The 26009-nt window shown below is 40.8% G+C and overlaps 3 protein-coding genes across 9 annotated transcripts in view; 1 reads left to right on the top strand and 2 right to left on the bottom strand.

Moving 5' to 3' along the window:
• SLC26A5 (solute carrier family 26 member 5) overlaps window positions 1–8589 on the bottom strand; it is a 38180-nt gene extending 29591 nt beyond the window's left edge. For 5 of the 6 annotated variants that reach the window (XR_008437072.1, XR_008437073.1, XM_053977304.1 and 2 more), the window contains exons 1-2: window positions 8475–8589; window positions 7783–7868 (exon numbers count right to left, since the gene is read on the bottom strand). The gene's annotated coding sequence lies outside the window, so the exon portion shown is untranslated. Of the gene's footprint in view, window positions 1–3729; window positions 3769–7782; window positions 7869–8474 lie in introns of those variants that run through there. The other variant, XM_053977305.1, reaches the window with a different exon arrangement.
• On the top strand, window positions 8106–10169 carry LOC128807756 (collagen alpha-1(I) chain-like). Its single transcript, XM_053978324.1, has 2 exons — window positions 8106–8565; window positions 10037–10169. The coding sequence occupies exons 1-2, from the start codon at window positions 8106–8108 to the stop codon at window positions 10096–10098; spliced, it is 522 nt and encodes a 173-aa protein (XP_053834299.1). The 3' UTR covers window positions 10099–10169.
• Window positions 10170–14698: 4529 nt separating this feature from the next.
• Window positions 14699–26009, bottom strand: part of RELN (reelin) — a 277149-nt gene continuing 265838 nt past the window's right edge. Inside the window, exons 62-65 of one of the 2 annotated variants that reach the window (XM_053977798.1) lie at window positions 25122–25319; window positions 24630–24728; window positions 19706–19711; window positions 14699–15852 (exon numbers count right to left, since the gene is read on the bottom strand). In XM_053977798.1, coding sequence (XP_053833773.1) covers window positions 15756–15852; window positions 19706–19711; window positions 24630–24728; window positions 25122–25319 — 400 coding nt within the window. In that variant the 3' untranslated portion in view covers window positions 14699–15755. The remainder of the gene's footprint in view (window positions 15853–19705; window positions 19712–24629; window positions 24729–25121; window positions 25320–26009) is intronic. The other variant, XM_053977797.1, reaches the window with a different exon arrangement.

The following is a 26009-nucleotide window of genomic DNA, read 5'->3' as shown; positions in this document are numbered from 1 at the left end:
ATTAGCACTTTCTCTTCCCAGTCTTAGCTGATAAAGGAGGTCTGTCAAGCCATCTGCACTGATTCTTGTAAAGGACAATAATTTTTGATCCAAATCACATGAATCAGAGTGCAACCATAAAATTTATAGGAACAGAGATTTGGCTGCTGTTCCTTAGATCCAAAATACAACTATGGGGAGGAAAAAGCAAGAAGCTGGAGACATTAAGAATGGTGTATCATGTGACTCTTGCAGCTTTAATAGGCTTTTCTCCTTTTTCTCCTAACGTGTATCTAACCTGAATGTGTCTGAACTACCTAAGGAAATGGGGGAGTCAGCAGCAAATCCATTGTCTTGCCTGTTTTACAAGGGCAACCCCCCTTTCTTTTGGAAGCTACGCACAAATTGCTTTAAGTAGCAGAAAAGCACAGGTGGACAATACTAGTACTGTGTTACAGTGTGTCCTCTGCTAGAGAGTTCCAAGTTTGATCATAAACTAAAAAGTCTATGAAATATTTTGTGTCTTCAAGCTTACAAATACAGGTGACTGCCATCAGCCAAAGGGCTGGTGGAAATACTGCCACTCTATGTAAAACATGTTCTCCCAAATGTACACTGAAAAGCACAGTTACTGCAGGGTTTGTTCCTACTGTCTGAAGAGGCAAGACACAAACCCAGGTGATTTCAGGAAGCACATAATGGTTCATTTCTTTCTTTCCTCTCTGGCCTCATTCCCCAGTGCCCCATGCCCTTCCACTTTTCGCCCTGAGTGACATGTACAAAGTTGTTTTTCAAATAAGCACAAAGGTGTAAAATGACTAGATGGGGTCATAAGGAATGTGTTCTCATTTTATTGGACTGTTCTCATCATTCTCATTCTTCCTGTACTCCTCCCATTAAATCCACTAACAACTAGATTTTTAAACCTGAAGCCTATCTGTAAAATTTCATAAATTTAGAGGTAACTTGTGAAACAAACAAAATTTTCCTTGTGTAAGTCCTAATCTAAGAAATGCACTCCAGGAGTGAACCTTTGGGAAAAAAAATAAATCAAGACCTTAAATTTCTATGCAGCTTTTAGACAGGCAAAATGTCCACTCTATTCATTAGAAAGGTGAGATGATTACATAAACTGTGTTTGGCTGTGTGATTAAAGCTTCTCCACACACCTGTAGTGTTACTCAGAACACCAGCAGGATGGAGAACCTGGATAATACCCTGGTGGGCTACTGCCAGGGCCAACACATGAGCTATCAGCCTATCAAAAGCCCATCGCCACCAGTCCAGAGTAGTACGCAAGGGTCACCTATGGGACCCTGGAAATCCCTGCCAGCTCTGGGTGTGAAAAGCATCTGCCCATCTTTAAGAGTAAGAGCACTCAGGGGCAGCAAAAGGGGTCCTGGGGAGTCCTGGCCAGTCACACATGTGCACATGGGATGGTCTGTACCAACTGCAGTGGGGCTATGACCTTGGGGGCTCATATGTCTAGCTTAGCTGGGGAAATTGGGATGAAGGAGCTACTAGGCAGATTGTGTGAGTCTATGTGCTGGAGGGACCCACCTTGCAGATGTGTGATGCATCTCTACATCACATATATTCCCAGTACTGGACCTCCATCCTGTTTAGCTAGAGAGCAGAGGGGATGAAGCTGTTGGGGTTGCCTCTCTGATACGCATGACTTGCCATGTACAAATCTAAGTACTTTGTGTATGTGTGTGCTTATGGGAAACACATCTTCAGCCTTGGCTCTGGTTGGATCTGGAGATATGGAGCAGCAGCAGCAGCCCCATCTTCCTCAGGCTGTTGAATTCAGTACAATATATTTTTCTCTAATGAACCTATCTTAGCCACTGAAAACAGCATAATAGTAACACTGAGCATAAAGATCCTTCTCTCAAAATGGCAACAAATAGGACATACATATTTTTAAAAATAATATTATGTAACTGCTAAGAGGTAATTTATATTTCATGTTCCTTGCCAAAAAATACTTAAGTCCCCAAAGTTCACTCCATGGACTAATGAATTCATTAGTGTCTTAAGTGTATCTCTTATCAACCAGCAATCTTATGTTTGTTTTCATCAACAGAATGTTTTAGGATCTGTTGTAATGATTGAGCTGTTTAATCCATTCCACATAAGACAAACACCTGGAGCACTTTGAGCAGAACATTGGTCTCCTTCCCTCTGAGACATAGATAAGAGATGGCTTCTGTTTCCAGTGTAAACACATTGATGACCATGAGAACCCATGGCAATAAGATCGTTCTTATTTCTGCTTTTTGCAACCCCAGTGACCTTGGATCCTAGTCTGCCATCCTCTTTCCCTTTGCCAAAAGCAGCTGCTAGTGGCAGTAGAATCAGTAAGTTAATCAGAATGGTAGCATGGCTGATGACCCCTTTGTTGTGCTTTGTTAAGCCGACTGATAAGGACATATACCACTTCAGAGACAGATAATCATTAGCCAGCCTCATTTCCAGAGAAAGCCCACTGCCAAAATTTTTGGTGGAGCAGTTTTCTTCATAAAGCTCCAGTTGGAGATAACATAAGAGGAGATAACATAAATCAAGATCATGAATACACACTAAGCTAAGCCAGAATAATTTCTTTATTTCTTGTGATCTCAGTGCACCAATGACCTCCAGTAACTGGTTCATTTTTTCAGGCAAAGTGGAACATGCAGACAGCAAACAAGTGTCTGCACAGAAAGAAATTACTTCATTCCATGATATGCTTCCTTCTGCAGAGAAGCCACCAAAAGAATTCTCCCCTCTATCTGCTTCATCAACTCTTTACACACTTCACTACCCTCTCAAGTGCTGCATCAAGTTAAAAACAACAAATAATAGAAGGTTGTTATTTATAACCAAAATAATTTCAGTCATCATGTTTACAGTGTAAACCTCTCAAGTCATACAGGAAACTGAAGGATAGTAAAACAGTGTGGTCAGAGGAAGAAATGACTGGGGTGCAGAGAGGGAAGAAGAGAGGGTTTAGAATGGGATTAAAATTTATATTCCAGTTTCACTGCTGAAAACATGGCATAAAGGAACTACCATTACTTGAGTAACATGAGGTTTTGAATAGTCTTCAAGGATCCTCTACAAGACTATCTTTCTAACACATTCTGAAAGGATCTGTTCCTCTGCAAAACAGGCTACAGCCACTGCCATGCTTGAAGAAATGCCTGAAGAACTGATGCTTCTGAAAGGCAACACAGAACTTCAGCATAGGGCAGCCATTCCCTGGGAAAGTGCTATCACTAACTATTTCTCAAAGCTGCAACTCTCCTCCTGATAGTTCTGAGAACTTCCCTATCCATGTTAGGATCTGCAAACATTTCATTCTTGGAAGCTACTTCATAACACACATTTTCTGTGGTTTTTTTCTGCCTTAGGTATCAAACCAAATCCTACATGAGCAATAAGCAGAACATGACTTATGACAGATCCTGTCCCCATTTATGCAACTGTTGCTTGGTTAAGATGTTATCTAAACAATAGCATTCTCCTGTCTCTTATGTACTGGAGTGTTGCTTCATGATCTGAAGGTGAATGCCAGACAGTGGGAATAACCTTCCTCAACATTTTGATGCCAAGCTTACACCTAAAGGCCATGAGTGTACAGCAAACACAGGCCAACACTGCTTTTGTTTGAAAAATTTTAAAATGCACTGTAAGCAAAGAACGTGTAGAGAAGTTTCTCAAATAAGTATTTCACAGCAAATGCCTGCTTTATTTGCAACTCACCTTATAGCTTCACATTTTTTCCATGGCTGATGAAATTTTAATGCGAGACAGCCCCATGTCTTTTCTTAACTGCACAAACAATAAGACCAGCCCTCATGGAGCCGAAAATTTCTCCAAAAGTGTGTTTGGCAGAATAACCCTGCATGAATGGATTCCTGCAACAGCTACACTGGAACAGAGTATCTTGATGAAGGAACTGGAAGAGCAAGAAGGGTATCTGGGCTGAGGATCATCAAATGAAATGAAGAAAGGTTCATTGAGTAATTTTCTGATTATTTCTTCTTGCAAGAACCTTTCTTTCCTTCTCAGGAACACATATGCAAAAGAAACAAATGTCACCAGAAAACAGGGAAAAAATAAAATCAGACTCACTACAACTGTAGTTAGTTAGGTCGCCTGTTCAGCTATGTGGACATAAATAAAGCACCAAAAAGAGATCATATATATTGATTTTAAGCATGAAACTGGCAAAGAAATAGAACTGGAATCATATAATACAGAACTGAAAACAAGCAAACAACAAGTACAGTGCAAAATTCCAAAAAGAAAAAATGTAATTAACCAAAGACAGTAGATAATGAAACAGTAAACCTGAAAGAAATTGGAAGGGATTAGAAAACAATGTTATGTCAAAACTCTGAAGCTGGGGCAGGATCCTGGTAAAGCAGGATATGCAGGATTAGATGCTGACCATGCTGAAGTGGTAAATGAACTCAGGTATAGCTTTCTCTGGGAAAGGACTTGAACCATGTTAAGCCATAAAGTTAAGGTAGCAGCAGCAAATCTTCTGTATTTAGAGAAGATATTACAGTTGCCTGTATCTGTGAAAGAGCTGTAGTTTTGTTCCTGACGGGACTCTTCAGCTTTGCCTGAGCTTAGCAGAGCTCTGTGAGAATAGGAATGGGCAGCTCCCTGTGGGCACGTCTGAATAGCAATCCCAGTGTTCTCCTGCACGGGGTATGGCTTTTTAAATTCTATTCCATGAAAACCAGGTAGAAATTTTGTAATCAGTTCAATCCTTAACTGAGCTTAATTGATCTGTCCCCACTAGACTGAAATTCAACAAGGATGTTTCAAACAACAGACACACAGCAATCTTTGATTTGGATTGGAAAATTCTGTCTATGCCTTAGAATCAGAGAATGGTGGCAGGGACCTTCAAGACCACCTAGTTCCAAACCCCTGCTATGGGTAGGGACATCTTCCACTAGACCAGGTTGCTCAAAGCCCCACCCAACATGGGATGAGAGGCTTTCTGAGGAGTTCTCAAATCTCAGCCCTGCTTCAGAACCTAATTTTCATAAAATAAATTAAAAGGAGCAATTTGATCTTCGCTCTAGCCCAGCCTATGTGTCAGAATCTCAGATTTTCAATTAACAGATTAACATCTATTAATTAGCTAACCCACACCCTCCCCAATAACCACAACAATATAAGAATACAAACAGAATTGGACGTGCAAAATGGTATGCAATAGTCAAAGCAGAGCAGTAAAACTTGGCCCTCTGCCTGGGCAAAACCAGTAAGTTTTCAATGAAGGCTGGAGAAAAAAAGATTCTACCCAGGCAGTAAAAATATAGATTGTAAAAAACCTCCCAGGAAGGCAATCACACTATTCTTTGTCACATGGAATGTTTTCCCAGCTTGCTACTGCACAAAATAAAATAAATAGTTAATGCAACATTTTGAGAAGAGTAGTCCAAGTTCCTGCATAGGCCAGTAGTTCATATATGTACTCTTATAAATAAAAATCTAAATCCTATCAATGCAACTGACTTGCAAAACTCATTCAACTGCCTGCACAAATTTACAGCCATATCTTTAAAGCCACGGAAATACTTGACATTGTCTGCTTGTGTATAGCTTTCCCATTGCCTGGGCACATGGTAAATAACAACAAAACCTGCACTTTGCTGCTGCTCATACTTCTAAAGAGCAAAAAGCTATAGATAACTGGTTATAAAATAACAGCAATGGCAGGTCTTATAGCCATGTGAAGAATTATTATCAAGAAGGACTATCAAGAAATATTGTCTAGCAGGACAACATTCTGCTGACTAACAGACCTAGGGAAAGAAACATCTGAATAATGATGGTGTTTGATTCATTAAAATTAACTGGGAAATCAATAAGATAATTAGAGCTTGAGAGTTTTAGATTCAGCATGCTTTTCTTGGGCTAAAAGTTACAGGCTATGAAACAATCATATAGAAAAAAAACAGAAAAGAAAGCTTTAGAAAACCAGATCTTACAGAAAAAATACATCAGCAATAAAATAGAAGAAAAAATAGCAGTCAACAATTCATTGGGCAGAGACCAAGAGAGGCAAAGGAGCTCAAAGGACTGTGCTTTTCTAGGCACCTCAGAGGATGCACAAAAGTCTTGGTTACATTTACAGAGGCTACAGCTGCAATTCAAATTAATAGTAGTTCAAGATAATACCAGTCTGTCTATACTATAACAGTCAAAGCAGATAAACATATGTTCAGTTCTTCTTTCTTAAGTTATTTGCAAGAGAGCAACGGTGTAACAGTCATGTGCTAAATCTGTTCCTGTTTTCCACGATTTTAGCATCACACTAATATAATAATAACATCTTTCCACGTGGTTTTGGAATATTTAAGTTCTAAAAACATTGAGGTTTTGGGGACAGATTACTAAAACCATGAAAAACTGTGTGCTGAAGATATGATTTGAACCATAGTAATGGACTAGAAATTCCAAACAAAAGGCAAGATGCAATGGCTGTTCAGTGCTCCAAGTTGTAATATCTGATGGTTGAATCCAATAGAGCATTTTAGTAAGTATTCAGCTTAGAAAACAGGGCTCAGTTTATGCCAGAGGCTAGAAACACTACAATTTCCTAGGCCTTTCAGACCTTTCCTAGGCCTAGCAGACCCCACCTAGATCATGCTCAATTATCTGCACTTTTTAAAATTATGTCAGCCTTTAAGCAAACTGTTACCCTGCACACAGAATTTGTACAGTATGAGCAATAAAAGCACATCAGCTCTGGACACGATACTGAGAGGAAATCAAGTTTAGTTTAGTTTAGTTTAGAATGGGTGCAGCAGCAGGCTTGTTTCTTACTGGATTTAAGAGGTTTCCTTCACTGAAATCTGATTCTGAATATAACTCAATATTGCCCCAACTCCCCCCATAAATATATCTTTAAATGCAATGAAGCTTTTAGAATGAGACTGATGAGTTAAATACCCTCAAGCCTATACAAGAGAGTAAATGCTATTGTAAATTAATATGCTTTACCAGCTACCAACAGCAGCTCTGCATGTGTGAAACTCCATTCTCTTCCTATACCTTTTCCACACTACATTTCAGAGACGTTTCACAATACAGTGCAAGACTATTAACAAAACACTTCAGTTCGGAAATACTGCTAAATGCAGAACTGAAACATCTGTTGTGTCTTAGGAAGGCTTAGGACTGTCAGAAACCAAGTGTTTCAAAGTGTGATTACTGTCCCTTGGGGAAAGGCAAGAGGTGATCCCCACAGAGTTAATACAGCGTAAGCCACCTGCATGTGCTTGCTTCTGAAACAGCAAATTACCTTATTTTTTCTATTTCTACAGCAGCAGTAAAGTAGCATCCTACTCATGAAAGTTCTGTAATACACATCAAGACACCTGTTAACCGAAAATACCTGTTTTGCACATTCAGTAAGAGACATTTTAAAAGTTTGTTTGCAGATTTTAGTCTTCCTTTGGGAAAACTCCAGCCAAAATATTCCAGAACCCTTGTTGTCAGTCATCAACATAAAAACCAATGCTGTATAACTGTATTACTGCGGTAGATATGAAGAATTATGAATGCATATTCTGCTGATTCATCAGCAGAAATAATGGCAGCAATCTAATGTTTTTTCTTTTCTTTACTACTGGACTATCCCTAAATGCCTGCTGCAACAGCCACTTGGGTCCTTTGAAATTTTGAAGCATCCCAAAAACAGCTTTCAACCATACTTCAATGTTCAGACAATCAGAAATTTTGCAATAGCAGCATGGGCACGAGCACAGCAAATTTAAGCCTACTTACTTTTCTGGCTGGCTCTTCCTAGTTGCTTTCACTAATCCCTTGTAAGGGGTTCAAAATGTTCCCACAGTTCGCGAAGCTGAAAAACACTGACATACGGAAAGGCAAAATATTCTTTGCCTGAAAAGTGGGAGGGCATAAAGGGGTTGGGGGCGGATAGTTTAATCGAGGTTTTGGAGAAGTTTTGAAGGTCTTTGGGTCAAAGCTAGTATTGAAGCGCAGAGCAGGTAGTTTTTGTTGTTACAGAACTCCTTGGGAGAGTTGCTCCGACCTAAACTGAGAGCCCGCAGCTCACAGTCGGAGGGGCACAGCCACAACACGAGGAAATGACTGATCTCTCACCCTCCCTCTGGGTTTCCCCTTGGGTGCTGCGCGTGTTTTACAGCGCCGAGCGGCGCGGGTGCCGCCGCTGCCCGGGAGCCCTGGGCGCTGCCCCGGCACGGCGCTGCCCCGGCACGGCGCTGCCCCGGACCGCGGCTGCCGCACGCGCGGCTCCGGCTGTTCCGCCGGGGCCGACGAGGGCGAAGGGAGAGGGGGCGGCACGGAGCGAAACCCCCAGGCTACCCGCGGCCCGGGGTGACCGAGCGGAGCCACAGGCACGGGGACAGCCCGACCCCAACCGATGCTATTCGCGGCGAGGCTCGCTCCGCTCAGGGGAGACCCGCTCAAGGGGAGAGAGCCCCTCCGCCACTGACCTCGCACTCAGCCCCGCCCGGCCGGCCGCGCTCCGCTCAGCTCCCTCCGCCTTCCTGCAGCCCGGCAGCTGCAGCCGCCGCTCGCTCCAAGGTGCGGAGCCCAGGGGCGCGGGCGGGCGGGGGGCCGCCAGCCCCTGCCCCCTCCCGCCCCCTCCCGCCCCGCGGCCGCGGGCACGCCTGGGACTCGTAGTCCCCCCGGCAGCCCCGGCCGGGCGCGTCCCCGCCGCGGCCTACGAGTCCCAGGATGCCGCAGGGCCGTGCGCGCCCCCGGTGGCGCGGCCTGCGCGGGCGCGGCCCCGCCCGAGCCCCCCGGATCGGAGAGAGCCGCGGAGCCCTGGAGTGAGCAGGGTTGGGAGAGTGCTTTAACATCACCGAGTCCAACTGCTAACCAACAGTGCCCCTGTAAGGCCGGACCCACATCACCCAGCGCCAGATCCTGACGGCTCGAACACCTCCAGGGATGGTGACTCCACCTCCCTGGGCGATCTATTGCAGTGTCCGACCAACGGAACTGCTGTTCAAATTTCTTCCAAATATCTAGCTGGGTGTGGTTTTTCATTTCTGTAGGGGTGCAGAGAATACATAGGTATAAATTTCCTTGTGAATATGCAGGAATTATTAGTGAAATTTCTTCACAGATCTCATCTTTCAGTCCTTGGTTTATCATGTTTTCTATCATAATGATAGCTCTCTCTCGCCCAAGACAAAAATGTTTTCCCACCTCCTGGATTTGGGTTTGTACACAGAGTTTATAGAAGTTTTTTTTCCAACTTTGAAACTCTTATGCACTAAGAGCATGAAAAAAATTTGTGAAACTGATGTCTAGAGGACTGTATTACTTGAAAATCTTAAGATAATTCCTTGACATGGCAGCCCTTGTAAGAATAACTTAAATAAATTGTAAATGAATTCAAGGTGAAATACAGCACTTTAAATTTCAATATTGTCAAACTGAGAAATTTCAAGGTCAAAACATTTCTAAAGTTGCTTTTAAATATGAGGTTTGTTTACTCAAAATAGGCTGTAACAAAAAGGCACGTAGTTGAAAAATTTCAGTAATAGATAATGCCACATACATCAGACTTCGTTTGGACTGATGTTGGATGCCACTGTTATACGGAACTGGGTAAGTGGAGATACTTTGGATAAGGCATGTTTGTAGATTCAGTTATTTATCCAAAAAACTAATTCTTTCCTGAACTTGGAACTCTGTAGCCTGTGTTAGAATGCAGGTGTAATTCACTTATGAGGGTGTGGCCTGATAGTGAAATTCTGACATGCTTTGTTGCCAGCAAAACATACATTGCAGTAACATACCACAGGAAGATCTGTTTATACATCCTGCACAAAGAGAAAGGAGAAGAGAAAGCCTCAAACAAACACAGATTAGCAGATTTCCTGCTAGGTATAAAGCATCTTGAATGTTCCAGTAATCCTGAGGATTATGTTACACTAATTGTGTCAATGGTTTCATTTAAATACAAACTGGTTTTAATTTTTTGTGTGCACTTTAACGTGATGCACTCAAAGGTTATTTTTTTTTTTTTTTTGCTTCTTTCCAGCATTGTCTAAAATGGTAAAAAATGCTGTGGTTCTTCAGCTCTGGGAGAAGGACAGGGATTAATAAAATGCTAAACTCGGTAGCAGCAAGATGAAAAGAGGATTTTTGGTCAAAACAAGAATAGGGAGGGAAAGTTAATACAGAATAAACAGTGTAGACAATTAAGGAGAGTAAAAACACTCCTGTGGAGGATAATTGTGGAATGTTAGTTAAGGGTGCACCCACACCACAGCACTGGAACTGTGTGATGACAGAGGGCTCAGTGTGAGCTTTGGGGGCTCATTGTGAGCTTTAGGGGCTCAACTGACTCTCAGGGGATGGAGCAGTGGGAACCACTGCTCTCCAACAGCATGAGGAAAGCTGTGAGGTGCTGTAAAAGGCTAGATCCAGCACTCACAGCTGCCTGGAGTGGAGCTCCAGCTGTTGGGCTGGTTATTTCTCAACTTCCTCCAACAGCCACTGATGGTGAGTATGGGCAGGGGAGGTAGCTGAGGGGCTGGGAGGGCAGAGTTCTGACACTTCCCACTGGGTCATTGGCATACACTTCCCATATGGAACATCCCAAAGGGGTCAGAAGGGCTCCATCAACTGGCTCACTCCCCACCACACCCTAACTATCCTCATGTATCTTCTGAGAATGAGACAACTTTCTAAGGCAGAAAAATCCCTCAATATATTTGGAGTTTTACACAGGTGCTAGGACAGGTCAAACCAGAATTAGTAAAGCTGAGTTGGACATTTCCATATGAAGTGAAACACATTCGTTGTACAGGAATTTTCCCACTGTTTTCAGTGGCAGCAGGCTTGGTTCTCAAAATGCTGCTGTTAATTAGTTGCTACTCACATCCTATACAGACACATAATTCATGTCAAGCTTTGTTATTGTCCATAATAATACAATTGTTCTAGCAGAGGCCCAAACATCAGGACATTTTCCTTTCTTTGCACTGAAGTTCCTTGAAAATGGCTGAACTCAAATAATTTAAAATTTCCCCTGAGAAGGGTGTGATTTTAAATCAGCTGAGCTGGGTGTCCAGTTGTGAGTATAAACCTGTTGAATGGCTTTGCATGTACTGTTTCTAGCCCACCTGGAGCTAGAGGGTATCAGCAGAGGGCTGCGTGTATACACATGATCAGTGTGCAAGGAAAGAGGGACCTGGGGGTATCAGCCAGCTTCATGGTATCAGCAACGTCATCCTAATGTAGAAATAGCCCTCAAACCTGTGACTACACAAGACTCCCTAAGTTCTGCCTTGGGCCCAGATGCCATCAGGGAAACAGCTGAGCCTTCTGACATTGTTTCTTTGCCACTAACTTGCACAAACCTCCCCTGAGTAGCAGAGCTCAAAAGCACAACCACATTCTCTTCTTTTTTTAAAGAAGCTTAAGAAATTTGTTTGTCTATAAACCTATCATTTATCATCATCTCCCAGTATGGTATTCTTCCATTCCTGCAACAGCATTTTTACTTGGCCTCACCTTGCTGCGTGCCAGCTAAAACTCTCCCCACCAGGCTCTGTAGTAATTAGTCACACAGGAACTAAGACTTTAGGCTTACTGCCAGCTCAGTCCCTTTAGCTGAACCAGGAGTAACATGGGGAAGAAAAAGCAACAGTCAGAAGACATCAGCAACAGAGGAGAACACTGGACAATTCATCCATGTCAACTGTACAATGCCTGAATGCTCATGCCTCATGGTCTTTTTTTTCCAGCACAGATCCACCATCTGTGTGTGGTGGATGCTTTGTCTGCTCCTTCTCAGAAGCACTGTAAGTGGTTGCATGGTCTCAGCTGCTCTGGGTTGCTGACAGCCCTAAACAGCTCTTTAGGGCCATGCTTAACATAGGTAAGCCCTTTTGCTAAAGCCCTTCATTCTGAGGCTCCCTTGCCAGCTCAGGGTGAAGGTAGCTCCCCTTTGCAGCTGGCTTGTTCCTGTTCCTCTGGTGTTGAGTCACTAGTTAAACCTCACTACAGAGCTGATCTGAGTAGGGTTTATCTGGGGCCTCACACTGGCTTCCTGCTTTGATAATAACCAATCCCATTGACTACCGGTAGATAAATGATGAGGTGATGCTGTGGCAGCATTTTCACCCAGTAACATTTGCCCTGAGGGGTTAGCAAGTAAATAAAACATAGAACCATGTTTATGGATGTTGTCATGTCTCTTTCCAAATGTTTTCCTTTTTAGACTAAACAACTCTCTCTACTTGGAAGCTCATGGGTTCAACGGTCTCGTTTCGGCTGCAGTACTTTGCAATCTCTCGAACTTGTTTACATCTGTATTTAAGTGAAGGGCTCAACAGCTGCCAACTGCTGTCTACTTTACCAGCACTGGCAGCCGTATTTATATTTACTGTGTTTTATCATAAACACTTCCACTTTTGGAACGCAAAATGGCATTTAAAAAACTGCTTTATGCTGTTGATTCTACTTCTATAGTTTTCTTGGCTAGTCTGGTATTTACCCAATTTGTGTGCTGGTACCTTTTTCTTTGACAATGTATTGTCCTTGAGTGTATTTGTTGTGTTATTTAATTACTACCCTTTTCTGTATATTGTCAAGATTGTGGAAAGCTGGATTTGGTCCTTCAAAAATACTGGTGCTCTGCATATTTCCTCCCATTAAGAAAATGTTATCATCTTTGGATGAAGCAAGCTTGAGAGAAAAACATTTAGGCAAAATTATGAGAACTTCAGGTTTTGTTTATTTCAGGAACTCCAGTGGGTCAGAGTTTCATTTCTCTTATGTTTTCCTTATTCTACTGGAGCATGGCTTAGTGAGCTGATAGGAGAAATGAGGAAGACTGTAAGGCATACTAAATGTACCAAAAGTCAGTTTTCATAGTTATGTCTGCGAAAGTTTTACACCAGTATATAAGCTTATAAGTACATTTTATAGCATATTTGTTGCCATTGATTATCCTTTGTGCCACCCTTACTATTTTAACAACTGCTTAATGTCAGATGACTCATTGCTTTCAGCCATATGGGAGGAAATATATTAAAAAAACCATATTAGTGTACCATATGTGTATGCTATGTGGGGTGTTGTAGGATTGGAAAAAGTCTAAGGAAGAACTTCCTGGAGTCTGGAAAGGGCAGATGATAATACCACTTGGGAATCTTCCAGTGAGGAAGAAAAAAGGCTGTGCAGAGTTTGTGGTGAGTTTGGGTAAAATGCTTTTTGGTATTCCTCTGTGGTTGTGATTGCATACATTATTCAAAGGAAATAAATACTACTATGAAAAGTAGCTTCTCTGGTTATGCTGATCTCTTGCCTCAAAAGTCAAGCAAAGTGCCTCATTGTATCTAAAGTCTTTAAAAAAATTAATTCCTTGGAAGCACATTAGCTGCACATGCATTTTAGATTGAACTATCACCCTTCTATGGACATATTAAAGCAAATAAAATTATCTTAAAATAGGAATGTTTAGATATTGAGGTTTTGTTTGTTCAATGGGCAAAATTCTTATTACAATATTTTAAAATCATGTGCCCAAACATTAAGTTGTTATATTCTTTGATACCCTCAAGTTTTGTCTTCCTGCTACTTCTTTGAATAGAACCATTATTTTTTTTTCAGGAAGTGAAAGCATACAAAGCACTCCAGAACAGTACAGTGAGTTTGCAGGAGGCTGGACTGTTGCAGTAAGTTTCCAGGCCATCCAAAGGTCTGTCATAATTTTGATCAAGCCAAGGAGTTGACTAGTTGGTCACTGAACAACCTCTTTTTTTTTTTTTTTTTTTTTTTAATCTGCATTCTCAGGTACCTGTGGTCAAAAACCTCCTAACAATTAAACACACGGTTCAGCTGAACATGGATCATCATTCTTGTTTAGATGGGTGTAGTACCAGAAGCAGATGTGCAAGATGTAAGAGCACAGCAGGTATATATGATACTTCTCTCTGATGAGAAGCAGCTCTGGTAACTGGGATTGTTCAGCCTGAAGAAAAGGAAGCCCAGGCAGGACCTTATTGCTCTCTACAACTACCTGAAAGAAGGCTGTGGTGAGGTAGGAAGCAGTCTCTTCTCTCAAGTAGCAAAGTATAGGACAAGAGGAAATGGCCTCAGGTTGCACCAGGTGAGGTTTAGATTGGATATAATGAAAAGTTTCTTCACTGAAAGGGTTGGCAGGCATGGCACAGGCTGCCCAGAGAAGTGGCTGAGTCACCATCCCTGGAGGTATTAGAAGGATGTGTAGATGTGGTGGTTAGGGACATGGTTTAGTGATGGGCTTGGCAGTGCTGGGTTAACAGTTGGATTTGATGTTAAAGGTCTTTTCCAACTTTAATGGTTCATATGATTCTAAGAATTGCCAGCTTAGTCTGTTTGGAACAAGGTTCCTTATATGCCACACTCTTACTCTCAGAGCTTAGAAACAGTGGTTTACATTTTTTTGGTTTGCAGATAAAGCGAGAGTGCGTATTGCTCTGTGGTCCTCTTTCATTCATTGCACCAGGACCTGCTCCAAGCACTGTGTTATGCCCATAGGTGGGACAGGGAGATCTCTTCATTTTTGTTACTTGCAAAGTGCTGTTAAGTGTGATGTGCTAAATATTAAAAATAACATTAACGTTTGCTTTAGAATCTAGTTATTTAGTGGAAGAATTTGGTTTTTGATTTCATGTAAAGCCCACATGGCTTGAAAAGTCTAACATCAGAATTCTTTGTTGACATTATCTTTATTCAAGCATGGATCTTTAGCTTGGTTCACCATAAAGTGAAGCATTTGATTTATGATAATAGACAGTTCAGGGCTATAGGGGCATTATAACGTTGCTGGTGTAGATACAACTTTATCAGAAGATACAAACATGACCCGCAATAGAAACAAACACCAAAGAGAACACAATGAAACATTCACTGCTTACAAATCACTTCATTACTACAGACACCAAATGGCAGTTACTGTAAGTAAATCAGTTTCAGAGAACTGACTACATTTAGACAGGGAATTGGGAATTTCTGTTTGGGGCTTAATCCACAAATCCTTAGTAGAAAAAAGTTTAATGTCAAGCATTCTTTTTTTTTTTTTTTTTTTATCCACAAAACAATGCTAACCAACAGACATATCAAAGAATAAGACTGAAGGATATCAACGCCTTTACAACTACTTTTGCAATTATCTTCTGGATTAGGTACTTAGATGATTTTTTAAATACATTTTGTAAGAAGGTAAATAGCCCAAAAATCAGCAGCAAAAATATTACAACAACAAAACATGTAAATACAGTGCCAATGTGTCATGTTGTAGAAGAGAATACAAAGAGGACAAACAATGATAACTTAATCATATAAAATGACACAGAGCTGAAATACAGTGCACTTAAATAACTATGTGACAAAGAATGTTAAATTCTATACTTAGTATGTAGGTTTTTATAAACATAAAATCTGAAAAGTCTTTGTGCTTAAACGTTTTTTCCTGTTAAACAGAATTAGTTGCTTACTTCCAATACTGCCACTGTAACAGATATTACAACAGATCACAATTTTCACAGACACATCAACATTAAAACATTTACCTATGAGAAAATAAGTCACTTCTCATTAATTCACAGTGCGAAAAAGTGGTGTATACTCTGTCTTGAAAAAGGCTTTCAGTTATTCATCAAGCCAGTTGCAGAAAAGTCCTGATACCAGATGCAGTGCTAGATTTAAAGAATGGAAAGCAACACATCACATATTGGGAGGAAAAAAAAAATAAATTTCTCGTTTCTTCATGGATATCGTCTAAGTGACCTTCGTCTTCTGTTGTAGAAATGCCTGAGCCCATGTTGCCGTGAAAAATTCATCATGTAATTTTGTTTGCGAGTGCTGCCAAAGGGTGAAAGAAGAGAAGAGTGTCAGTTTCTTTTATACGTAGTGTAAATTCTTTTGTAGTAGTGAGCTAGTGGGACTGATTCTTCTTTTTCCTTGCATAGCTTTTCAAGTCTGTGCAAATTGATGTGAAGCACACTCTTTGTTTAACTGCAAAGGTACAAGGCAATTGAGAATCTGTCCCACTTGGCTTTCATTTACAGTAAGTTATCTTAGGGAAAGGTTAAAAGCTTTCAGATAATGAAAACTGGTGCTGCCTAGGGCCAGATTCACTAAAACTGTTAACTTCATAGCATTTCTCTATAGGGGTTTTATACTCCAGTTATCCTTCTGTCTTTGATCATTAACTGCTTTATCTTGAGAACAGAGGAAAAGCTTTATCTTCTTTTACCTTATAGAAAGTGAAGTACAACACTTTTATTCAGATTAATGTTTCCCTCCCCTATGCACCCTCTTCCAAAATGAAAGGAAGGTCTGGGAAATAAGCATCATCATGTCTGGCAGGAGACCAAGCAAGAGAGCCCAATTGCAGCCGAATTTAAGAAGGCACACTTGTTTGGAAGACCTACCTAGAGGCCCATCCCACCTAATGTAGGTTTCTCCTTCTCCCACTGAAGGAAGAAAGAACCATGAGAGAGCAGATCTGTGAAGTGAAGACTGGCAGTCAACAAATCTCCCATTTGTGGATTCAAGGAATGTTTTCACTAGTGAGTTTTGTCTGTGAGTAAGAAGTGAATATTCATAATGTACTAAGTCATACTTTCCTCTCTAGTGCATAAGCTTATTTTTAGTGAATATGGCCCTTAGGAAAAAGGAGTAATTGTATGCTTTGCAGAGTACCTGATTCTCTACAAGCAAAAACAAGTTTTGCTGTAGTATGCTAATTTAACCTAAAACAATCTGTCTAACAAAATTATGCCCTTTTCATGAGCTAATCTTGAACACAATTGACTAAATTGATTAATAGTTGTCATATCAAAATCTAGATCCAAGTAATTTCCTTACTAGTTTTCCAAGGCTTTTTTTTTTTTTTTTTTTTTTTTTTTTTTTTTTTTTTTTGCCACTGGAATGTACATACAAGAATGAAATAAAGACTAGCTCCTGGTGACAATGAGAGAAAACAGATATACTCTTGGCAGAACTTTTGGCACTGTCACAGTAAGGTAGAGCTCTAGAGCATCTGGCGATTGAGAGAGGGGTTAATGTTGGCTTATTCAAGTGAAAAGGAAAGGTCTATGCTGATTTTTAAGTTTTGTGTGAGAGATTGGTAGTGGTGAGTTTATGTAACCTTAATGCCAGTTGGTAGCTCAAGTGCAAAGCAGCACTGAACATCAGTCTTCATTCTGGTCCTTAAGTCATCAGGGTGGAAGATCACCCTGGCTCCAATGCCAGCTGTCTCATTGATGAAGGCAGGAGGGAAATTATGACCCCAAACCCACTCCTGAGTGGCTGCCATTGGTCATGAAGCTTGAAGAAGTTCTTAATTTTCCCTTCCCTTTAATTCCCATTGCCTGGAAAGTGGGTGGTTCCTCAGACACAGGGCCTTCACGGCCACATCCCACCTCTCAGGAGAGCATCCTAAGCAAGAGGAGAGGATAGAGCACCTATCTGCTGAGAGAAGGCTGCTCTGCAGCCAAAACACAGCAGATGGGCCTGGGAGAAAGCACAGCCCAACTCTGAGCAGTTTTGCTCTTTGCTCTGGGTACATGGGACCAAACAGAGCCTGCCAAAGTGTTCGGCTGAAAAAATTGCCATTTCTGGACCTGGTTAAATTTAGGAGTGGACTTGGTTTTGCTAGCCTCAGCTTGGACAAGACTTGGAGAGATGGGGAACATACTGAGCTGCAGTCCTTGTCCCAGGAGCCTTTTCTATCCTTTCTTTAGTGTGCTTATGTCCAGAAACAGCTCAGCAGAGTTGTTCAGAACTTGTTTTGGACACTGCTATGTGAACCTGGCCTCTATTTCACTTCAAATGACCAACCATTTTGTATCTGGCCTTAAAGGGATGGTGGAGATGTTTAAAACAATGAACAAATAAAAAAAAAAAAAAAAGGAAAAGAAAGAATTGAAAAAAGGAACAAAGAAATGCTTACCTAGCAATGTAGAAGGGATTTACTTATTTTTTTAAGTATATAATTTTGTTCCATTGGAAGATGATCACCTTCCATTGGAAGGTGTTAGAAAGAAGTATATATTTATGTCTTACACTGAACACCATAGCAGTAAAGTGTGTGGAAAAATAAGAGAAATCTAAATTCTCAGGAACTAAATGCTTCTTTTTTCCCTTGCATTAATGTAGTTCAGACATGTCCTCACTGACATGAGACAGACTTTCCAACTACTGGTTAGATGCCACAGAAAAACCTTGATCACTGCTGTAGAAATACTATGATTTTCACTCTTTCCATGGGTAAATATGTATACCCTATGCATTATAGTATTGTATCATATTGCACCACAAAATCAGAGTAGGTGTGGTTTTCAGAATCAGTGGCAACTTGAAAACAACTTTGTGAGTGTGTAATGGACTGGTAAGCACCTGCTGAGCTTTCTGTCTTTTCTGTGCATTCACTGAACCATCAGTCAGTCAGAGAAGCTCAGATCCAAAGTAATTATCTTTGTATTACTGATGGAGCACAAAGCAAAAAAACATTTAACAGGAGTGACTGCTGTATAATCTGTTTGACAGTTTTGAGTGCACTACTAAAAACTAACCAGAAAATAATACTGCTTTAATTTATTTAGGAAACCCTAAAAAATGTTCCAATGAAGTACCTGGAGTTGTGCTACTTGGATGAAAGCAATATGCAGCCAATACAGAAAAGCAAAGACAAAACTATCTAGGGAGCGTTCAAAATAATACCTACAACAAAGCCATTTATGAGAAGGAGTCTCCCTGGACTAAAGTCTCTTTAGCGTTTAGTAGAGCATTATGTTTATTGCATGTTTCCTGGAGTACAATTTGAACTACAAGGCTGCAATTTAAAGTTTATGAAAATGGAACAAAGCCAAACTGAGTGAAAATATGCAGTACATAACCCCAGTAAATACTAATGTCTTTAATTATTTGTGTGGTTTTAATTGATAGGGGACAAAACAGGAACAAAATAGAAACAAAAATATTTGAATAACAAAATTAAACATGAAAAAAAGCCTTAGAACACAACAAAGGTATGTCCCTCAAGACTAGGTTTGGAGTAAATTTTGATGCTGAACTACAAATGCTTTGTTAGGCGGGTACTGTAATGGAAAAAGTCGCGTGGTCTGACTGAGGGCTCATATCAATGGCAAATATTCTTTGGCTTTGGTGGAGTCAACACTTGAACCCAAAGCTCAGTCACTATACTGGTTAGTGGTATCCATTAACTGCAGCAGCACAAAGCAGCTGGGTTACATGAAATGAAAGCACTGCCTGGGGACACTGGTCCTGTGTCCATGGGGCAGGTGTGGCCACGGCACCGTGCAGATTGACTGACGTACACTGCCTGACTGCGGCTGCATCTCTCTGGTCATTTATTACAGAAAAAAGTGGGAATTGCCCCTTGGCTGCCCATACAATGCTCTGGGGGCCCTCCATTGGCAGGTCTCACTGTACCCTATCTGAAGCAGAAGTCCCATTGCAGCCTTGGTGAAATTCCCACTGGCACAATCTACTGAACAATTTCTGCTGAGTTTTAACTTCCCCCAGTGCTCACTGAGGAAGTGCTGCAGGATCAGGGCCCTCAAGAGCTATGTGGCACATCTCAGAGTATAAATGATTTTCCACCAACCCATCAGTGACAAAACTTTGTGAAAGAGCTGTAGCTGTAAAAGAAACATACATTTAATACTGATTCAGGGAAAGTACTTACCTTATTCTAGTGTAAAACCAATGACAGCAAACAATGAAATACAACACAAGTTAGAAAATGCCTTTCAATGCATGCAGCACTGTGATTAGTCATAAAACCCTGATGAGGTTTAGAGGCAATATAGGACTTTTCATCTCTTTTGAAAATAAAAATTGAACAAATTATTTCCTCAGCTTTCAAATCAATGTTTAGATTTTTATTTTCTATAAAATTCAGCATGCACTTTTAAAAAACATAATAGAAATGTAATAGAAGCACAAACCGCATAATATTAAATTTGGCATAAATGTTGTAAATATTTAGATAGTCACCTAATGTTTGAACTACTTTTGTTCTTTATCATAAATATGTTGATATTTAATTTAAATACATTTTTCAAATCTTTGCTTTTTACTAAAAAAAAGGAAGCTGATGAAAATGCTTTTCCACATGAGCACTTCTTGTTAAATCTAGAATATACAATTTGTATTTAATTATTCCAAAATAAGGATAAACATTCTTTGCACCAAATGCAACATAACTTCTCATTAAATCATTTGTGCCAAAAATGTGAAAATATCTCAACAATGAAGAGCATGGAGTGATGGCTATGGAGGGATTCATTCTGTTATCTATCAATTAACCATAAAATAGTAGGTGGGGATAACATTTCTTGCATTCCTTGCACAACATATAATCCTTTGGATCACATTACAAATTTTCGGGTAAAGAAAACAATATCAGACCCTTAGTATTCATCTTATAACTATCCTTTATTTCTCAGTACCTTTGGCTTTTAATTAAGTTAATGAGATGTCTCTAAGGGCCTGCCCTATACACAGAGAAATGGCAGTTGTGTAATGCACATGCAAAGAAGTGTGAGGTGTGTGTGCAGTGGGCAGGCTGAGAGCTGTGCTTCCAGAGAAAAACAATGTGCAAATGAAATGCAGAATTGGACATGGGCTCTTCTTAGGGCAGTACAGGGGCACAGAAAAACACTCTTTCTTAAGCATGGGATAAAATACTTTTTTATCCTAAGAAGAGCCACATGGAACACATGAGAGTTGGGCCCAAAGCTTTCTTTACAAATGGAGAGAAAAAACGCTGCACTAATGAAGAATAATCAGCGCTGGATTATAAAAGGGACTGGACAACTTAACAACTTGCATCCTCTCCCCACCACAGGACAAACATCAACTGTTGTTAAGTTGGCAAGATGAATTTTATCTATAATATTTTCATCACAGGTATTTGGTTTCAACTTTTAAAAGAGGTGCTCAATTTAAGCACCATTTGCAGCTGCATCACAATTTAAAAAATACTGCTTTTTATCGAGTGATTCAAATAGTTCATTCAAAAGTGGAATGATTTTAAGTAAGATACAAAAGCATCCATCTTTGGCCTTTTTTATCGCTGCCAGGTATTTTGCGTTCATGTATAATCTGCAGGTTGATTTTTTTCCCCACAGCAATTTTCTTGGGGGCAAAAAGGAATCAAAGAAATGGCATCCTAAAGGCATGTTTGCTGGTGAGAGGATGGTGGCCCTTGACTCAGAAATTGGTTGAACTGAACAGTGTCATGACCCTGGCTGTGCTTCAGCTGTAGCAGTATCTGCACTACGACTCAGCAGCTAGGCCTGTGACAGAACTGATTTCAAGTCTTTGGATTGCTGAGAAGAGTTGGGCCATGAAAGCAGATATTCACAGATATGCCCCTGGGGTGAGCACTCTAGAAAGGAGCAGGAATATTCCCTGTTTTGGATGCGAAATAAAATCAAGAAAATCCTTATTTTCTTTACCTTCCTACAGATCAGCTCTCCCTGCTGGAGATGCTTTCCCTGCTTGTCCTCTTACTGCAGCCCTTAGCCTGCTGAAGAAGAGCATGGCTCACTTGCCCGTGGGCTGAGGAAAAGCTGGCACAGCACCTAGGTGTGCACCTGGGGGTGCAGGCAGCCAGGCCAACACATAGGCTGGGAAAATCAGACCTCTATCACCCCACAGGGTAGTGAAGAAAACACAAGTAGAGATGTGTGGAAAGCCAGGAATTTATCTATGTCCCAAACCACACCTCCAAGTGTAGGTTGGCTCCTTGCTCTAGCACCTCACAGGCTGAGGCTTGCCTGCTGCACCAACGTGGTTACACGGGTCACAAACATGAAAATTTAGGACTGAAACCAGAGCCTGTGAGGATAATTTTGATGCTTCTGGAGGGGTGAATGGGGTCTCATTCAGGTGGGTGGTGGAATGCAGGGTTGTGGGTTCTTATCTAGAGATGTTCGTGGCCTTCTGAGTCCAGGCCAGAGTTCCAACAGAAATTACTTCCAATTTAGGAGGCACAGGTATTTCCTAAAGTATCCCAGCTTTGTGATGAATAAGCCAAACAGAAGCCTACCAACTCTCCAATGACGCTCTATGGAATTAATGGGAAGAGGTAAACCCTGGTGAATGGTTCAAGCTCAGGCTGTGCCTCTCTGCAGCCCTGGGATGGTTATTGCCCACAGAGCTCTCCCCTGGCAATCTTGGTGGGAAGGGAGAGCACGCAGAAGACTCTGCCTCCTCCCCTCTTGCTGGAGAGCTGCCTGGGAGAGCTCCTGGGAAAGGAGAGCTGCTCCTGCTTCCCAGGAGCAGGCAGTGCTTCTGTACCCTTCACTGGAAAGTGAAGGAATATTAAGAATGAAAGCCAAATCCTATCCCTAGTACTCACAGTGTGATTCCTGGTAGCCCTGGTGTATGCAGGATCATCTAGGGTAAGTACTAATAGATACTGATCCAGGCTCCCTTCTGATACCCTGAAGCACTTCATGGAGGTGACTGAGTGTCTTCATCATTTAACAGGTGAAGAAACTGAAGTGCTGGGGGTAAAGTGATCAGTGTGAGGTGATCAAGTGAAATAGCAGAGCTACAGAAAAACCCAAGTGAGAGTATTTATTGATAAGGAAGTTGCAGGTTACTTGCAAATAAATTTGAGGAGGCCTAAAGAATATTTTGATGAATTACAATATGCAGATAGAACTTAAGCAAAACAGAGGAGTTAAAGGCACCTGTCAGGTCTGAGCACATGCCAGCATAGGAACCAGATGCACCATGGCATGTAATTCTGCCCTTCCTGAGGGCAACATGTCTCATGTGTTGTAGTTAGCAGGAACTGGATCTCTACATCTGGCCTTTGGGAAATAAGATGTCATGGCACTGTGTTTCACAGGACTTGGTAAGGGAGAAATCAGTCCAGTTTGGTCTGTCTTTCTCTGTGAATTGTACCAGATGCTACTTGAACAGGGTGTAAATCCTCTGTCTCTAGTCTGATATTTAGGGCAATTTTCAGAAGAGCCTTAAAGCTCTTTAACAGAACTAAAATAATAAAAGGGAGGGCACTGTCTGCCCACCTGGTTCCTTCTCTTGGTAAGGTGTGATTACTTGCTATGTCCATTCTAGGATAACATATTTCACATGACTTGTATATCTCACTCAACTTGTGTGTCTGTCTACAGCCTGGCAGATCTCATTGTCAGAAAAGTTCTCCACATTTCAGCCTCAGAGTAACTTTTTAAAGATCTGATTTATTCCTACTTATGGCCCCTAATTCAATGCTTGGATTGATGAGTAACATTATACTTTCTTTTTTTCTCTTACATGGTTTGTTCTGTTCATTTTATTTTTAATTGCAAGGTAGAAAGACTTGTGAATATTTCAGAATGACCAGTTCCCTTTTCCATGGTTTCCTAAACACGGTGAACTTCCTGCAGGCTCATACTCTTCCATATCTTTCCTGATGCATCATCATACAGCCATTGAATCATATCCATCTCTCTCCTCTGTTCCTTCCAGTTTTAAGCTTAATGTTATGGAAGCAGAGCCCAGCAAGGTGTGTAAAAGCAGCAGAGGGTGTACAGTTACTCAGTGTTGGGACCAGTTTGGTTTGGGGTTGATATGAGTGCCATGCAAGCTGGTGCTTCTTGGTGGAAAGGAGAACAGGACTAACTAACTAGCAATCAGACAATTCACTTTTCTACTGTTAAAAAACATTACTTGCAGTGCCTCTGCTAATTCAGAAACCTCATAGCTATAATTACACAGTCTGAAGATTATCTAAGCCTATTTTCTTCATTGCTTGTTTTTAAATTGTTCAAAAAAAAAGAATGTTTGAACCTATCTATGGAGCAGGCTCGCCTCTCTTTGCCAACCACTGCCAGCGATGAGTTCCTGCCCGGGAAGCCACTAGCACTTCACTTCTACTGGAACTAAATTGTTAGAGAAAAAGCAGGTCATCTCTTCATGATGCAACACAGGAAAAACGGGTTAGCTGCCAGCGAAACCCATCTCAAGAATGGGAGAATCAGGAGGGTGCAGACTTGGTAAAATCTTGACAAGGGGATGAATATAGAGCTTGGACCATAGGAACCTGATATAGTGAACCCTGTTTCTGAACAGTATCCTTCTTACTAAAAAAAGGAAATGAATAAGGCATTAGTTGCTAACACAAATTTTTAAGAGGCACAACAACATTACTTTGTGCAATGAACATTATAGAAGAATCTTTTTTTATATTTGAAAGGATATAGATCAGCCTTAAAAGGCAGCACAATGTTGAACAGGATATCCTTTCTTATGTCCCAGCACAATCATTTTTTTAATAGTCATTGATGCATTACAGGACCACAGCCATACTTGGAGGTGATAAAGCCCCACCTTCCCTCCTGCATTTTTCCACGATATTTTTCCACAAACCCCCCTGCTGTGACACTTACTATGTGTCCATCTTAACTACAGACTGTTGCAGTCAGGGCAGAGCATCAGGAAAGATAGGATTTTAAAGGTTTCCCTTGAGAAAGGATTGCCTGGGCCACAATGGTTCTTAATGAGCTTAATAGTCATGTCATGCTGGAGAAAGTTCAGTGCTTTCTGAGGTGGGGTGGGGTGGGGTGGGATGAGGTGAAGCTGATACTCACAGGACGACTTCTACGTGGTCCAAAGCCCACTGATCATGACCTGTTCCATTGTGACGGGGCTGCCACCAGCGCAGTAAGACTCCTTTCATTCGTGCCTCCCTGTCACACAAATACGAGAGCCTGTGAGAGCTCCAGACTATTGGTCTTTTGCATATCCCTATCTATCCCCCAACAGGAACTGAGAGCAAAGTCAAATTGTTTCTATGAACATCAACACACTGTACGTGTAGCAAACTTAATAGTTAAAAATGCACACAGGTAGGGAGGATTTTTTCCCCCTTATCTTCAAAGCAAGTATTCTTTCTGTTTTTCTTTTAAGTGCGTTGATAAACACTAGCCTGGAATTTCTTAATCAGCCTTCCTCTTAAGTCTTCTTCTTTGTTTACCCCCTCATCAACCTTTTTTCTTCAACAGTGATGCAAAGATAGGTTATTTTTTAGCAGAAATGCAACTTGTGCACTTAGAGGTAATGAAATGTGACTGGGTACTCACAAGGGAACATTATAAGACACTCTTTGGGCTTGTATAAAGTCCTTTGGCTGATGCTGTGCAATTACTTGCCATGTAATTCCATTATTTACACTGTATTGGAGGAGCACTGCCTTATCTACAGTGTTAGGATCACTCAGATTGGTATTGCAACTGTCTGTTTGTGAAATACTTCCAATTTGCAAAACAAACATGATTTTGCTGTAAAACACAGAGAGAAAAAGTATTTTCAATATGCAAAATTATTCAAACAGGAACAATAGTGTTTCTAAGTTTATTGCAGTTACCTTATCAAAACTTGTAGCATTTTCAAAAATCATTACTTTAACATGCAAAATAAACTGTTCTCACATCTTTAAAACACAGCTCCCCTTTCAAAATACTAGTTTACTATGTATAATATATTGTTGCAGGCAAGATCCAATTTTGCAATATATTTGCACAAAACTGACATGGATAAAAATGCAAACATGTAAATGAGTGTATGAAAAGTTTAAAAAGGACAAATAAAGGTTGAATATAAGTAAGTGCCTAAAAATATATATATCATATTCTACCCAGGTGTTCAAGTAAGAAGAGAAGAGCCTGATTTATATCTGACCCATTGGCCAATTCATCCTGTTTCTAATCTTGCTTTGGACAACTCAATATAAACCAGTCCTGAAAGCTGTCACTCTGCTAAGAGCCAGCACAGGCTGTTTATATTTGTTTTTCCATGGCTAAAGAGGCTCAATAGATGAAAAAGATACTCCTGTTCATTGCCAGGTGAATATAATTCTATTTGACAACTGAAATGAGAAAATTGCCCTGTAATTACTAAATAACATCTTTAGTCGTAACCATTGTGGAGGCACATACAAACATGGGATTTATCTTATCAGATCAGGCACT

Source organism: Vidua macroura, chromosome 5 (genome assembly GCF_024509145.1).
Source record: "Vidua macroura isolate BioBank_ID:100142 chromosome 5, ASM2450914v1, whole genome shotgun sequence".
In the NCBI taxonomy this organism is placed as follows: Eukaryota; Metazoa; Chordata; class Aves; order Passeriformes; family Viduidae; genus Vidua; species Vidua macroura.
This window is presented reverse-complemented; position numbering and strand designations above follow the sequence as displayed.

Coding starts and splice junctions, on each gene's coding strand:
- LOC128807756 (XM_053978324.1), top strand. CDS start 8,106: ATGACTGATCTCTCACCCTCCCTCTGGGTTTCCCCTTGGGTGCTGCGC. Junction 8,566..10,036: donor CAGCCGCCGCTCGCTCCAAG/GTGCGGAGCCCA, acceptor GCTTCTTTCCAG/CATTGTCTAAAATGGTAAAA.